Source organism: Aptenodytes patagonicus, chromosome 3, assembly GCF_965638725.1.
Source record: "Aptenodytes patagonicus chromosome 3, bAptPat1.pri.cur, whole genome shotgun sequence".
Classification (NCBI taxonomy): domain Eukaryota; kingdom Metazoa; phylum Chordata; class Aves; order Sphenisciformes; family Spheniscidae; genus Aptenodytes; species Aptenodytes patagonicus.
This window is the reverse complement of record NC_134951.1, coordinates 129,589,320-129,605,601: the sequence shown is the minus strand read 5'-3', so window position 1 is coordinate 129,605,601 and position 16,282 is coordinate 129,589,320. Positions and strand designations below refer to the sequence as shown.

General features: G+C 42.3%; 1 protein-coding gene across 2 annotated transcripts in view; it reads left to right on the top strand.

Annotated features, from left to right (window-relative positions):
• CCDC85A (coiled-coil domain containing 85A) overlaps positions 1-16,076 on the top strand; it is an 82,776-nt gene extending 66,700 nt beyond the window's left edge. Inside the window, exons 4-5 of one of the 2 annotated variants that reach the window (XM_076335172.1) lie at positions 6,782-6,901; positions 14,078-16,076. In XM_076335172.1, coding sequence (XP_076191287.1) covers positions 6,782-6,901; positions 14,078-14,167 — 210 coding nt within the window. In that variant the 3' untranslated portion in view covers positions 14,168-16,076. The remainder of the gene's footprint in view (positions 1-6,781; positions 6,902-14,077) is intronic. The other variant, XM_076335173.1, reaches the window with a different exon arrangement.
• Positions 16,077-16,282: the final 206 nt, after the last annotated feature.

The following is a 16,282-nucleotide window of genomic DNA, read 5'->3' as shown; positions in this document are numbered from 1 at the left end:
GTTTGATCAGGTAATAGAAAAGGTATAAAAATGCGCATATTCACTTAAGCTTGGTTATGTCTCTTCCTGTGCTGCGCAGTTGTTCTGGTGGCGGTTTGTAGCATAGTAGTGGGTTTAAGAGTTATGAGAAGCCGTAGATGGGTTGTAGGTTTGCTGTGTTGGTCAGAGCTGTAATTAGCTGGTTTTTTTTTTTCTTGTTGTTTTTTTCCTTCTCTCAGATAGCGTGTAACAAGATATCATCCAGACCCTTTCAGTTTCTGGCCACAAATAGGATTTTTGTGCAAGAAAGCAGATACTTTCCAAGATTTATGGTATGCAGCTGGGTCTTCCGTTGAGAATGCCAAACTGTGCCAGCTGCGCCCGAGACAAGGGGTGTGCAGCTTGCGCTGGTGCTTCTTGAACACTCGTGTAGGTAAGGGTGCGTGACAGCAGTGTGTAGAGGCAAAAGGATTTGAGCAAGAACATTTCTGTTTTGCTGGATGGATTTCAGGCCAGAGTAGTTCCCCCATGGGGCTGGGGCAGGAAAGCTCTCTGCAGCACACGGGCTCTGGCAGTGCCGCTGCCTTCTGCTGCCTCAAAATGTACACGAAACTACAGCATCACTGTGGATTGAGTTTTGTTGCTAACACTAAAAAAAAAAAAAAATACATGATAGTATGGCCAGTGCTCTAACCAGAACGTAGTGTCTGTGCATATTGTAATGAAGATACTCAGCAATAATTAAGAAAATAGTAGGGACCAAACAATGGATTCAGATCCCAGTTAGAGCTTCCTGGGCTGTGACAGATCTGTTATGTCAGTGAGTAACTTCAGCTAACTGAAAACAGGAGTGTCCTCCCAGACTTGATGTGGGGCGTTACTGCTATCCATGCCTTATGCTGGGGGAAGCGGGATCAGGATCTGGCAGCCACATGTCAATTAACTGAAGATATCCCTGAATTTTTGTAGGGGTAGTATTTCAAGGCTGATAAGCTCAGCTGAAATGTTATGGAAATGTGGACATCTGTCATATAATGACAGTAAATGCATTTGCAAAAGATATACTTGGCAAGGCACCCAATTTTAATTGCTTCAGTTTTTATTTGTTTCATGGGAGGATGGAGCAAGAGGCAGAGATGGAGAAATTGTCAGGCATTTCCCCTTTCTAACTCTTTGTCCTTGTAATTTAGCCTTACCTTTTAATGAAGGGGAAAGGAAGTATTGCCAGGATGCTGCTTTCTGAGTGAACAAACTGCATGGGGCCGGAGGCTGGATGCGGGGAGCTGAGCTCCAGACTTCCACAGCATGCAGCATCAAAGCCACGAGGCAGGTGTGGTGCAGGGCTGAACTGGAGCCCCTCTGCTCCCTCTCATGTGGGCTTTTCTGCCTCCGTTTCCTCATTCTTTCCTTTACAAGTCTTTTGGTCCTTTTCCATCTTTTCGTTGCTTCTCTTTCAATTCTACTGTTGCTTCAGGCACTGTTTCTGGGTTTTGCATCCTTGTTAGCCTTTTCCAGTCCTGGTACGTTTAAGTGTGAAATGGCAGGCGTGACCCTTACGCACACACAAGTTTATTTTTAAGCTCTTTCAACACTTTCCATTTCCCTCTTTCTTCCCCCTTCCATCAGATTACCACATTTTATTTCAACCCATTCCCAAATCTTTCAAAAAACATTTTGCTGAGATCTGTGGTTTTTGTTTTCCCTCTGCATGGCATGGTTTCAGTTATAAATCTAATTAGAAGATGGGAACTGTTTGGTTAGTATTTTTTTTGTAAAATCTGTGTCACTCACAGTCCAATAATGTTTGTCTCCTCCCTTCCGTAGCGTGCAGAAGAATAGGGAATCCTTCAACCAAAATGTAATTAAAACCCATTGAACAAACCCGTGTTACCTAATCATGTCATCAAATATTTGCTGAAAGTAAATCAACAGCATCCACCCACCCTGTTCTTTCATGTGCTCTCATCCTCAGTTTAAATTAATAGGTCATTTAATGGAGCGACTTCAGTTTACAAGAGCTGAGGTTCTGACCAGAGTCTTTGTCTCGGGGTGTCCTAAGCATAGCGCTTCCATCTTGGTTGGCATGGGCAAGCTGAATGGCAAGAGCTTATGGGCTTGATGTTACAAAGATGCAAAATCAAGAAAAACCTGGTGTACAAAAAGAGTTGCAGTTCAGAGAGAAGGACAGATTATTATTTTTCCAGAGTAATTTCCAAAAGTACTCATGATTTTCTAGTAGAATCCACTGAATCTTCCAGATTTAAAATAGTGGTGGTCTTTCTATGCGTGGCCTCCAAGATTTGGAGGTGCTACAGCCTAGAGCCTTTTTCTCTTACAGGTTCATTAGCAAAAGAGGTTTGTGAAGGGCCTGCTGAAAACGGTTGTTTCTGAACGTGTGTAGCCAGCAATGGTTTTGGCCACTCAGAAATCTGAGTATGCTTCAAATATGCTGTGAAGATACGTGGATTTTGGCAGCAATATGCTGAAGCAGAGGTTTCTACTGAGGTCTCTGAGAACAGGAATTACGGTGAATAACTGCAGCATTTTAAAAGTGTGTATTTTAATTGACAGGAATGTTCCCTAAAAAAAGTTGTTGCCATTTTGTTTAGTGCATTATTAATCCAGTAGAGCAACATACTGCAGCTTATTGCTTTCTGTTTCTCCTTTCTCCTGCCTGTTTGAAACAAGCTGACAAACGCAGCCTGTGTTTTCTTTGAGCTAACGGGGAAATTGAGGGCTGGGAAAATCAGAAAAAAGCTTTGAAAATCAGGTAGTGATTGAACTGGCGTGGCAGTTACCCAGCAGGAAGGATATACTTCCCAGTAAACCACTTGCCTCTGCGATAAAAGGCAGCTGGAGAACAAGGTTTTGTGCGTTTGCTGAGGTAGGTCTCTGACGGTAAGTGAACCGAGCAGTGCCCAGTGGACAGGAAAATAGTGTTCTCTCAGAAGCTTTGGTGAGGCAACTGCAAGTGTCCTTGGGGCAGAGATGGGCTGTGTTTTTTCCTCTTCAGCTATCCCTGCATGCCGTGGGGAGGTTGCGAGTCAGGCGGCAAGTGGCATGCTTCCTCCAGAGAGGGGCTGGCAGATGAACTGCCACTGATTTGAGCTATGCTTTGCCCTATGTAGTGCTTTGCACTACAGTGGTTTTCATTCATGACTGTCCTTATCAACAGTATGGATTGAAAAAATGATGTTTTCTACTGGCTCAAGTAGAAAGGCTCATGATTAGTTGTCTCCATCAAAGAGTATCCTGTTCTACACAGGGGTCTTTATTCTGACCACAACCAGGGTACAGTGCAGGGTTTGCCTCTGGCGCTATGGGAGAATGGCCTGAGTATCCTTAATGTTTTGCAGTCAGTGTGAGGGAGATGCTAAATTCCCATTCATCTAATTTTTTTTGTTATGTGATATTATGGGGTTGAGTCAGAGTTCCTGTGCTTTCTATTCACTAGAGTCGCGTGTTGGCATTAGATATTTTGTAGATTTACTTGCAACAGAAAATGGATCTGCATGTTTAGTGATGGCAGTTCCCTCTGTTATCTTTGTGGCAAAACGTACAGGAGATATTATGTGATTTTTACCTGCTTCAGACAATGCGCTTTCTGCAGCGGTATCATCTGCACACAGTGCACACTAGACTTGGGGGAGGCAACATGCAAACCATGCTTTAGCTTGGGCACAAGGGCTGGACGGGGGTGGTAGGAAAGGTTAGCAATGTGGGATGAGCAAAAAACCCAATTCTTTCTCAGACATTGACATTGTGCAGCACTGTTTTTTCAAAATTACTCAAGATATTTAAAATCAATACAGATTTCAGCACTATGGAGCCACAACTTCATCCTTTCTGTCTGATTTGGTTCCACTTCCATAACTTTGTTACTGGATAATAAATGAAAAGATCTGTCCAAAACACGTGGACACATGGAATGCCTACTTTGAGTGGCTGAATGCAAGTGCTATGTGTGGAGCTAGAGAAGAGGAGGAAGGGAACAGGATTTCTCCTCCCGTCCTCAAAGTCCTGCTCAGGATCCAGTGGTAATCTGGGTTGGGCAGTGGCAGAGAAGGGACTCGGTGCAAGGAAACTCAGGTCAAGTTTTGGTGGAAGGTTAAACATTGCCATGCTCCCCACTGGCAACCAGCAGCTGTGATGGTAGGTCTGAAAAGCACACTTTTCTAGGCTCCTAAGGCACCTTGTTTTCAGACACCACCACTTTGGCAAAGTGCCTCTTCCTCTTGTTTTGCTTCACTGCCTCAGAAACTTGTAATGCACTCAGTAGAGCTGAAGAGTCTTCAGGCTCACAGGACTTGCCGAGGAACAGGAGACGCACGTTCAGGCTGGTCCCATCCCCATCATCTGCTGGAATAAGCTTCCTCCAAAGAAGGCAGAAGCTGTACTGCCTCTGTGGAGTGGCCTCACCTGAGATGAGAAGTCCCTGAGCTGGAGAATGCGACTTCAGGGCTGCAAAACCTGCCTTATTTTTTAAGAAAAGCTTATGTCTCTTATCAAGGACAGAGGGAGAAGGATGTCCACAGGGGAAGTACGAATTTTCAATCTCCTACCAACATGCGTTGAGAACGCTGTCTGCTTAAAGCAGTGTGTTCACAACAAGTTTCTCATTCTCATGAAGGGAGACAGAAACATGCTGCATGTGGCACAGAAGAGGCTGTGGAGGACAGCTGCCTGGAGGAAGGCCTGAACTCTGACAGCAGCACAATTCACAGGACTTTTGGATTTTCTCATATTCAGGAGGGTTTAGATGTACAATCTGTACTAATTTTCCCAGCCTTTTAATAGCAATATTTATATTTTACCATTCAAAACTGACCAAAATCTTTGCTGGCCCTGGAGTCAGTAAAGAAAAAGAATACTTTGACTTACAAAAAAACCAAAGCTGACTGAGGGAACTTACCCTAAACCAGAATTGCTCCAATCTGCTTTATTACCCCTTTTCCTTCCTCTCTCATTTCCTTTCCCAAAGTATAGCATTAAGTCTGCCCAGTCACTAACAGATCTATAAATCCTTCCCAAAGAAAAACAAGTCCTAAACCTCCCTCCATACATCACAGCAAATTGATAATAGTCATTGCTGCGGAGAATTGTAGGATGATACACTGCACGCTGCCCTAAGTGTGTGCCGGTGTTGTCAGCCTACTTACGAGACCCATTAGTGCCCACTGTTGCCGTTTACACTGCATCCATTGCTTGGCAGGAGGGCGACACTGGAAGACGAGTTCGTGTACCAAATGGGGTTTCGTATTCAGACTCAAGGTACCTTTTCCGTGGGCTTAGCGTATGCGGCATTCTCTTTTTTTTTTTTTTTTTAATTGTTTTTAGGGTTTTTTTGAATATGTGAGGTTCAGTCCTGCAGACGATTGCTGGGATTGAGTCTAACATGTTCAGTAGTTGCAAGGGTTCTCTCTGCGATGTGCCCCTTTGGCACTGCTGTGAGCCACGCAGCGTTGGTTACAAAGGCCTGGGCATATCCTGATGAAGTCATGCACGGCATGTAAACTTGCTTTGGACCCCGGGGTACTTTTCAGTTAAATATTTTCAGGCAGGCTGGATCTGTGAAGTTCAGCCTCATGCCATCTCTCTGTGCCCTTTTTCTCCCACACCCACCTTCATCTTTCCTATTGTTTAGATTATAGACACCCCCAAAAAGACTGCAACGTGCTATGTGCTTGCTCAGCAGGGCAAATTAGTGCACATCGGGGCACTGATTCTGATCAGAGGCTCTTTCCACTGTCATTATTTTTCCTTCAGAAATGCATTTCCCACACATTGCAGCAGGAATTACTGCTACATTATTTCTTAATGTTTCCTACAGTGTTTCTTACTCTGTAAGAAAGGAACTTTTCATCTCTCAATCTTTGAAATGTTTTTCTTCTTCATATTTCTCTTTTTTTTTTTAAACAAAATTCTGCATGAAGAATGACAGTGAAGAGCAGGTCAGGTTGAAAGCACCTCGGAAGTGTCTACTCAGGCTGCCTCTGTCGCTGCAGCTATCACATTGCTGTCCATGAATGCAGCAGGGGTATTTTTAGCACTCCTCCGAAGCAGGCTGCTTGCTTGGGTTACCTCGGCACTGCAGTCGCTCCAGGAGATGCTTTACATCCTGCAAAGTTTGAGGTGACTGAGCTGTGTAAGAGTTTAGGTAGCTTGCATTTGTTTGGCAGTGTCCTGAAGAACCCCTTCCAGGTGTTCACTGGGAGGAAAAAGCCCCTGAGGTTGTCACTGTTGGGTATAAATTGACATCTCGCAGGCAAGCAGGGCGGCACTTGCCCTTGCACCAGAGCAGTCAGAGGCAGGGAAGGAGTGAGCTGGCAGCCCGGAGCTCCTGGCTCCTTCCCTGGTCGGCTGTGGCTGAGCTTGTGTTGCAAACCTTGCAGCAACGTTTAAAAAAGTGAGTTTTGTTGAAGGAACAACCTCCAGAATTATTGGGATAAAATTAGACATTCTCAAAACCTTCCTCTGGAATTGAAATAATCTCTCTGAACCTCGCAGCGCTTCTGTGAGGTAACGTACATACATAAGAAATTTTATTACTATGTCCTGATTTTCCAGATAGGCACCCTTGAGGGCCAGAGTGTTTGGGTGACACCCAACAGTAGCACTTGAGCTACCTCACGTGGATCTTGGTTACTGTGGCACAGAAAGAGGGGGACTTTGGAGTGAAACATGCCTTCAGTGCTTCTCAGCTTTTAAAAAAAAAAAAAAAAAAAAATTTAAAAAACTGACATCTGTTTTAATTAGTTACCAACCCTTTTCTTTATTAAATAGTTTTTAATTTTTTGTGAAGGATCCCATTAGGATGCCAGGAGGGGCGGAGGGGAGTTACTGCTCTGCAAACGAGCCAGCTAGCGTCAGTGGACATGGCTCAGCCTCTCAGCAGTCTGACTCAGTGGTAAATGCTCTGAAGGTAACGCTCCTCCGGTACAGTCCATGCAAAACGTCCTGTCTGTTACTCAACACATGTCGTATTGTCCTGGCAACATTCCTGTGGACACCACTGGGATGTTACTGTCATGAGCGGGATTGTTTTTCTGTTTGTCACTCATTGCATCTGTGGACTGTGTGTTTCTCGGGGCAGGGATCCGGCCCTTACAATGGGGGTGGTGCCAGCTGTAGCTGCTCTGCAAATCACTTACGCTTGTACAGTTTTTCTTTGAAGGTGAAAGCGGTGTTTTTCTGAATAAGGAAGTCTTTCTACTTCATCTAGGATGCATATTTGTTCTCCAGTGGAATATAATGGATTCCTATAACCCATGCAGAGAGAAATACTTTAATGCAAAGATAAAGCCAATGCGCGTGGTATATTCATAATAAAAATTGCAGAACTTTGGGCTGAAGACCATGCATCATGATCCCAAGGCCAGCGTTGAAACTTCTGTGAGAGCAGATCTGATTTACTCTGAAGTCGGGGTTGAATTGCAAAGACCTGTCTTGCATTGATAAACAGCAATTGACACAAGCGATCAAAGGGGCAAATTTGCAAGTTCTTACCTATGTCAATAGTGAAACTGTTGCAATTAATGAAACTTAGAAAGCTGTTAGAAGATGCAGTGGTTTATCAGGTGATCTGAATCAACAGCTGGCTGAGTTCACTGTCCCATTGCAGCATGTGCATCAGCTGTGTCCATGCTTCTCTGGAGAGGATTAAAAACTAATGGTGAGCTGAGCAGAGAGCATGGACTTTGTATTCCTGTCTCCTAACACTGGCTCTGACATGGTTGTTTTCTGGTCGTTTTCTCTCCTGTACTGCACTCATTAGCTAAACTGCTTTAATATTCATTCGGATAAGTGGGTGTTATTCCCCACCTATACAGACATTGCAGGGACATACTGGTTACTTGGAAGGGGGTAGGTTTGCACTCCTTCAGGGGAGAACTGGAAGGGACTTTTGTAGACATTTGCTCTGTTTTTGAGCTTCGTGGAGATGCACAGTGCACAGTAAGAGCTCAGTAGTGCTGTTGACTTTCCTGGACATCTGGGTTTATGTGCAGGGTGATTATCTTCCACATGTCTGGGTGACATTGACTTCTGCTCCATGAAGCCTGAGGAAATAGGTTTATGCAAGTGAACTGTGCACAAATTACAACAATCAGATCCCTTCCTGTAACATAAAACCCAGGTGCAGGGCTTCACCACAGCCACCTTGCCTGTTTTTCTGACTTCCGAACAGGGGAAGCAGCAGAGTGCTTGAGCCCCTCTCCACGTGCACACAATTGCAGGTCCCCTCTCTAACAGTCACCCCTGACCTCGTCCCCATCGGCAGCACTCTGCCCGTGAGGGCGGTGGTCTCACCCTCATACAGGAGAGGTACGATGAACCCGCCGTTCCCGGCTGCTGAGGAGCGCCCGGTTCAGCAGTGCTCGAGGTCCTGTGTGCATCTTCCATATATTTCACCTGCTGTTGCCTAAAAAATAAAGCTATGCCAAGTAATTTTGTCAAGAGATCATGCATAATTATTGGAAAAAAAAGCCTTTTGTAGTTCTCTTAAAATACCCATTGGCAAAGACACTTCCCTGAATGGAACATTTAACAACATGCTTTTGACAACCTGTAATAGCTGGTTGGTGTAAGTGAAATATTTGAACAATGGCTGATACCTTGGCTGCTGAAACGGATTGATAAGAAACACACAGAATTTAGTTCAATTTGATGTGAAAGCTCAGCTTTTAGTTTGGTAGGAAGTATTGCAGCAGGCAGAAATAGATATAAATGATACTGTTATATTTGAAATGGAAAGTGAGCTGTCAGCTAAACAGACTGCCCCCAACCTTCCCCATCCCCAGCCAGGGAGGAGACCCTGCTGTTTCCCAGAGTGAAGCATATGGGTTTGATCCTGCCTTTCTGGGGAATGCAGAGCTCCCACTTGCATCACTTAGCAGAATCAGATGCAGGAGGAAGAACAAGCCAAAGTAAGGAGCCTGTTTTTCTTTACAAATTTGGCAATTTGGAATTCCTGCAAAAAAGAAATAGTCTTTGTTACAAAACCTCATTGTTAGCGCAATCCCCTTCTGCACAGCAAGAAATCTAAAGAGCAGGAATGTATTTTAAAGGGACAGATCCATAAGAAAACAGAGGGAGGTCATTGCTAAAAATAGTGCTGTTTTTTTCCAGAGTAATGAGGAGACTTTAAAAAAAAAAAAAAATTGCCTGTGAATCTCCCACTGGTGGAGACAGTGGTGAAAGAGGGAGAAGAGCTTTGCCATGCAGCTGGTCTGATAAAGGCTCTTCCATGACCCGATCCGTCACGCAGGGTGGTTGAAAGAAGAAAATGCCACGTGTGTCCCCCCACGCCTCGGCCTTGGCGATCTTCCCCACCCTGCCAGTGGTTATGGGATTATTCCCCATGTGCAAGTGGTGTCACTAGGGATATATAAATAGTTATTTCATATGGCAGGATGTGTTTGTTTCTTCTTGCAAGCTGTATATGACCAAACTGCATGTGTGTGCATGGAGGCGTGCATATTCCACGTGGGTTTGCTTTGCAGGCCAGGGTTTATATTCAGGGAATGATGCCTGTTATCTAGTCTGACTGCCTGAATAACCAAGGGCACAGGCTTACCTGTGAAACTTGCATTGGGTTTTCCTATCCTGAGTTCAGTGTCACCTACTGGAAACTCCACTATGCCATCTGCAAATTAACTTGAGGTATGCTTTTTAATCGAAGACAAGGTCTGAGGCCAAGTATAGGAGTTGCTGCAGAAAACTAAGTGTTCTGTGGTACCCAGGAGGTCAGGCAAGAAGATTTAATGATCCCTCCTGCCCTGAAATCCAGAGCACTGCAATCAAGCTAAGTATCTTTAAATGCAATTGGTCAGTTATGTATGTATGCCCATACTCAGGAAGGACCCATGAAAGCTTAAATATACTACTGCTCTTATTTGTGGCTGCAAAACAAATTTGTAAAATAAAATTTCCTTCTTTTTTTTTTTTTTTTTTTTAAACCATACCCTTGTCTTGGAAGCTCAGGAAAATATAAATCAGCAGGCTGTTAAAGACTCTTAAGACTCTTAAGAGTCTCACTACTTTAGTGGGACACAAAAAGCTGTGGCTGGAGAAATGTGCAGTATAAGTTTAAGGTGTTTAATCTTACATTCCATATTGAGCCTGGAAACACCTGAAGATGAAAGTAGTTTTTGTTTAAATGCTGACAATACGCCCTTGAAGATTTTATATGGAAATTAAGTCAATTACTGTTTCTGTAATGCAATTACTGTTTTATTAGGAGCACTATAATTTTAACATGTTGGTTAGTATTGATCAGAAGAATCTATGTGTGATAATATATCTGGGATGAAGTACTGTATGACTCAGCTGACCTGAATTTATCCTTCATAAGGATAAAATTTGGCAAGTGTGATGAAATCTGGCAGCCTCGCTTTCCCCATCTGTACAGTGGCACCTATGTATTTTCCTGCCTACACTATTCCTTGGCAATTTATGGATAAAAAAGCAGTTTCTAACTAATACATATTTAATAGTAATCCATAAAAGTTGTCGTGATGTAAGTAATGCCACTTCTAAAATGCTAATATACTAAATTTGACATTATCAATTCATTTTTGTAAATCCCAAATATATGCTTGTATTCTGCCTTGTCTCTTTGTTCCCCAGCCATTCAAAGCTCTGCTGCTGGCATGGAAATGCTACCTTTTCTTCTGACTTTTATAATCTATGTCTGATTTGACTATTGATATATTATTATACTTTTAAAATAGTTGGTTATTTCCTTTCTGGTTTTACTTTTTCTTACGTTCATCCAGTCCATGTTAAAAGTACAGTGGATTTGTCATAAACTAATTATAATGTTTCTTTTCTTTTGCACTCTCATTGCAGTTCCTTCCAGTTTGTAGCTCACTGTTTTGCTCCAGCTTTATGCACTGTGGGTGTTTTACATGAAACATTTGCTACGGCATCATTTTGCCTGTGAAAGCAGTGGAATGATGACAGGTTTCATTTTGGGCTTTGTAATTTTGGTGCCTAGTCTTGATTGGTACCAAAATGCAATTTGGATGTAGAATCCATGTTGTAGGAACTTTATGGTGTGACATGATCATATTGATATTTTATTAAGATAATGGACGTGGGAATCCTCTCCTCAGGATGTGCATATGGTATTGGTACCACCTCATCAACAACGTATTTGGGAATGTTTTTGCTTTGTATTTATATTCTTGCATTGTCTTAGGAGAACGTAGCAATATGTAGCAGCAGGTTTAGAGGTCGTTTATCATGTATTAGTGAGCATGGAGGTAATTTCAAAGCACAGGAATGTTTGGATTAAGCCTGGAGGGGTGTTCTTCATGATTTTCCTCAGGCTACTGGTAAGTTTTGTTCACAGGGCTGCAGCATGCTCACTTGGGCTGGCAGCCTGGGAGCCAAAGGCGAGATGGGATACGCCTTATGGGATTGGTGGGGTAGCTGGGCAAGAGGGGTCGGGGAGCCCAGAGATCTCCACGAGTATTTCGTGCTGCACATGAAGTACCATGGGCCTCGAATGCTACCACAGCCAGCAGGTGATGTAGCTGCTCTCGTCTGCAGTTAGGGTGCAGGTTTCTGCCTGGCTTCCGGGGAGAAGATTTCTCCGTCCTTTCACTCCTGTACGTTGGAAGTAAGCTAGAAATGAGTTGCCATGACTTCATTGTGAACCTCGTAGCTGTCTGTTATTCAGTCAAGGTTTCTGCTGAAATTTTGGGTGAAGTTTTTGGTACTGGGCTTTTTACTCTGTCATAACTATTTAAAACACATTCAGGAATGCTTAAGTATTACATTTTCTCTTCAGTGCTTGTAAATGCAAAGTAATTCCATTAGTGCTGCTTGTGGCAAGTCAGCCTTGAACTAGTGAACTGAGAAGGAAGCAACCCTACATGCAAATCCAAAATGCACATACAATGTAGAGGGCCAAACAAATACGTGTACAGAAGGCAGCGGTATGTACAGCTATCATGACTGTGCAAAGAACTGTACATATGCCAGCACAAAAGGAGAGTTTGGTGATAAAGCTGCAGAAACTTAGCCTGTATCATCCCGTGTTTCTGGAAAGGAGGCAAATAAAATTACTGTGATGCCTTTGAGACCCAGGTATCTGTTGGACTGTATGCACAAGCAGAAGTGGTTGCTGATAAAGATGTCTCCATTTCCCACCCATAAAAATGGCATGAGTATTCCTTTTGACCCCATCTTGTCAATTCTGCTTAGCATATTGGCTTTCCAGGGCTGCCTTGTATGCGTTTGTCCCTTCCTAGCAATCAGGGGTCATTTGTTCAGCTGGAAATATAGGACTTTGGGAAGCGTCACCTTTTAGTTTATTATTGTGCCAGCATTAGCTGCTTGGTAAATGTTGTCTAATGTTTATTGACCAGAAAAATTGTTGAAATTATATGTACAATGTGCCTTCTCACAAAAGCTATCCAAGAGGTCTTACTTCTTGATAATATGAAGTTAGGAACATCAGCAACCAAACGTTGGAAAGAAATGCTTGTCTCATCAAATCCAGCCCTCCGCCATTTCTGATGGCTCAGCCATAGACAGCTCATTTGGGAGGTTTCACTGAAAACCCATTTTCCATGCTTTCACCATGGCACAGTGTTTCACAATACAGCAAACATAGCTAAAACACATGCATATTTTTATGATGATAACATGATTCCACCTGTTTTCCTTCTCATTTCAGGCTGCAAGATTCTGGTCATATGGAAAGTTTGCAGGGTTTGGGTTATGCCCACCCATTAGTATTAAAGACAGTTCCCTTTAAAGGACTTCAATTTGTTTGGCCCTGTGTAGTAAGACTGTAGTCTTATTGCTTCCAGTCTTGGAGTGTTTCTGTTTTTCACGCTTTTACTCAGGTTTTCTTCAGCAAAGGCTCAGAGGAACTGCATTATTTTCCCATCGCTTGCACAGAGTAACAGTAGGACCTTGGGGTTGTTCTGCCTTTGCTCATCAGCTGTAGGAACTGGGGCTGGTGTTGTCTTTTCAGGGTGTTGACTTCCCAAGATCCAGCTGCTTTGTGTTTATTCAGTTCCAGCTAATGCAATCTGTTCACTCCTGGGCTTTAGGCACTGTTAAAATACAAATAATAAATAATGACAATGGAAAACAGTTTTTGCCTTTCTCGACAGTCATATTGCTATTGCTCCAGAGATTAATGAGTGGTTGAGTAGCAGCTATACTTTAGTTGGTTGCTAGTTGATTATTATTAAACAGAAATAATCTTACACTGCAATACACAGTATGATGGTAATACTTCCAGCAACCCCTGGAAGAGATGCCTGGTGATACAACACAAGATACTGATTCTCCTGCTTATAATCAGTCAATCTTTTTATAAGTCATTATAAAATACTATCCTAATTTTTTTTTTGGTATAACTTCTCTGCATTTTTAATTCCATAATTGTAACATGGATATTATGCAATCATGAATGGGAGTAGATGTGAGTATGAGGAAGGAAACCTTTATAACCTATAGTCCACACTAAGAAAAAAATTGCTAACTTTGACTAAATTGTAGATTTCGCTCTGGTTCAGCAAAACACACAAGCATGTCTAGAACAGTGATTACATGCACAATTCCTCTGATCTCAAGGAAGAACAAATGAAATAAAACAAACGCTTTTAATGCCTTGCTTGATTTTAAGAGAACAAGTAAATTCTTTGAAAAAGGGGAGAACTGCCCTGTGCTTTGTAAACTGGAAATGTTTAGACTCCTCTGGACTGAGCTTCGTGCTTTGGAATTGCGTCTGCAAGAGGTGTGGTTTGGGAAATAGTAGAATGAAGTTTCAGTTGAGGCCTGTAAATGTCCTCAGTCTTGTATCTGAAGCACAAAATATCCTGGTGATGCACGTGCTAGTTCATTTGTCCCTGTTTTTAATCATTTTTACCTAGAAGCATGTGCTTTCTGTGTTCAGAAGGAATGTTGTATCCCTTGAGAAATATTCTCTTCTCCTGTTGTGTGTCCTTCCCCTCTGTCCTCACCTGTGCTGCATGGTCTGCTTAATGAACGTGTGGTGTTTCCAGATGCATGTCTGTATGAACGCCAGTACACCTTAACTGGTGATAATGAGATCTCTTTCCATCCCTCCCTTTAGGTTGTGTGGAGGAAACTTGGAGATGCTGCAGGGTCGTGCCCTGGAATTAGACAACATTTGTCAGGAAATCAATATAAAGGACCTATGTAAAAGGCCCTGAGCAAGTCCTCTCTCTGAAGAGTTTGAGCTGCCGATAAGAGAGAAAGAACTGACTGTGTCCACAGCGACTTCCCAGCTGATGACGGGGTGTCTGTAAGCATTGCAAGAGACTTCATTGGAAACTAGTAGAGATTCTGCACAGAGGTCTTTTGGAGGAGCCATGTTGTCAGTGTCCCCCGAATATTGCTGTTTCGGTATACTGGCTAATGAAATGCTGCTGCCGCATCGTCACTTCAACACACCACATTTAGAAGCACTGAGGTATTTCCATCCTAACTAAAAGATAATCGGGATTCTGCAGGAGTTACATGAAATAAGTTTTATTTTGGTTAGTTACAGTGAATCTCTAGTAAGTCTGAATGAATTTTCCACTGGATTTAACAGAGTTTTTTCACCAGACTGGAGAGACGTTGATAAACTGTGCCTTTGGTCTCCACAGTTTTGAGAAAGTCACTTCTTGGTAACTCACACTTCAGTCTGTAAAGTTAATGGTGCTTAGGCGATTTCCAGACGATTTTTTTGCTTTGGTAGAATACCTGCCTTTGGAGGTGCTAAAAGACCATAAAGTCTCCTAACCAGCCAGTAGTGTAGCATAACTACAGTACTTGTAGTGAAACACAATTTCTTTCTAAATGAAAGTAGAGAGCTTTCTTTTCGATTCTCTTTGATGCACATCTTCTGAAGACGTGTACAATGTTCGCAGCCCTTTAATGAACAGCATACTTAGGTATCACTATTACAGGTCTCAAATCAGAATTTCCATCAAGAGTGTTTTTTGGAAAGTATTTTCCAATTGTCAGGATGCTAATTTCTACTGTTTAATTTAGAGACACACTGGTTTATTTAACAAGAGTCTATAAGGATCTAAAAGATTGCACTGCATTATAAAAAAGCTTTTCTTGCCACTGTAGCATTCTTTCAAAGAAAAAGGTTTTATTATACTCAGAGCATGTCTTTCATTATTATGAGGCAGAAAGCTCTTGTTCAGATTGCCTGAGATTTGACCAGACGGCGCCCTAGATGTGCTTAGTTTATTTTTATCTATGTGTATGACACTAGTTGTGTGTATTGAATTGCAATGATAGGTATTTTGTGTATATCTAAAAGCAATGATAGTTTCATGTATGAATGTGCAACAGGCTTGTGACTGAATGCTGTTGCTTAACTTTTTACCATAGCTGAGCATCAAAAAGACTAATAAAAATTTAAAAAAAAAAAAAAATAGGAATGCAACAATTCCTGGGTTTCTGGTTTGTTCTTGGTTACTAAGATTTGAGCCAAAGTCAGAACCTCTGTTTTCTCTGAGCTTGCAACGTGCTGTATTCGTGGGCTGTTTGCAGTGGGATGTAGCTCGGTTGCTGTACAATCTTTTGTTCTATAGGAGTATGATGTAAATCTGCTAACTGTCTTCAGAAAAGGTGTGTTAATTTACAGCAGTAATTATATTGGTTTCTGTTGATATTTTTACTTGGTACCATTTGACGTAAGGCCTCTGATCCAGCATTCTTTCTCGGGCAAAACTCCTGTTCACTCCGTGTCCTTGAATCTGGCCTTCCATTTTGAAACGTTGCACTCCTGCATAATTTCTTATATATTACCCAGCCCAAACAGTTGTCTGTTATCTTTACGTGTTGTTTTCTCCCATACATATTGTTTGCATAGTTAAACTTCAATTGTTGTATTCCTATATATCTATATATATGTATGAAAAAATGTAAAACATGTACTTGTGCCTGCAGTACGTATGTGCAGGGGCTAATCTGAGGGACACTGGTCTTTTGACACTACACTTGTGTAAATTTTGATACTGTATTAAAACTATTTTTTTACAGTTCTGCATACGATTGGGTATCAAGTATCTGTGTTCATCTTAGCAATGGTAATAAATTGTAGAATCTCACCATTGTTTGCTCTCCTTTAATGACCAAAGCCGCGAGGTGCTCAGGCTCATGTGCAGTTCGCTTTGAAAGAGCTGTTTGAAACGTTTCCTGCTTGGTTGAGAAATTAGCTGCATGTTGTGGATTTTTGTTCACTTTCTCTCCAGGTGTCTTAAATCCCAGATACGTGGACCTGCTTATTTCTTTTATGCTAACTGAGGTAGCTGCT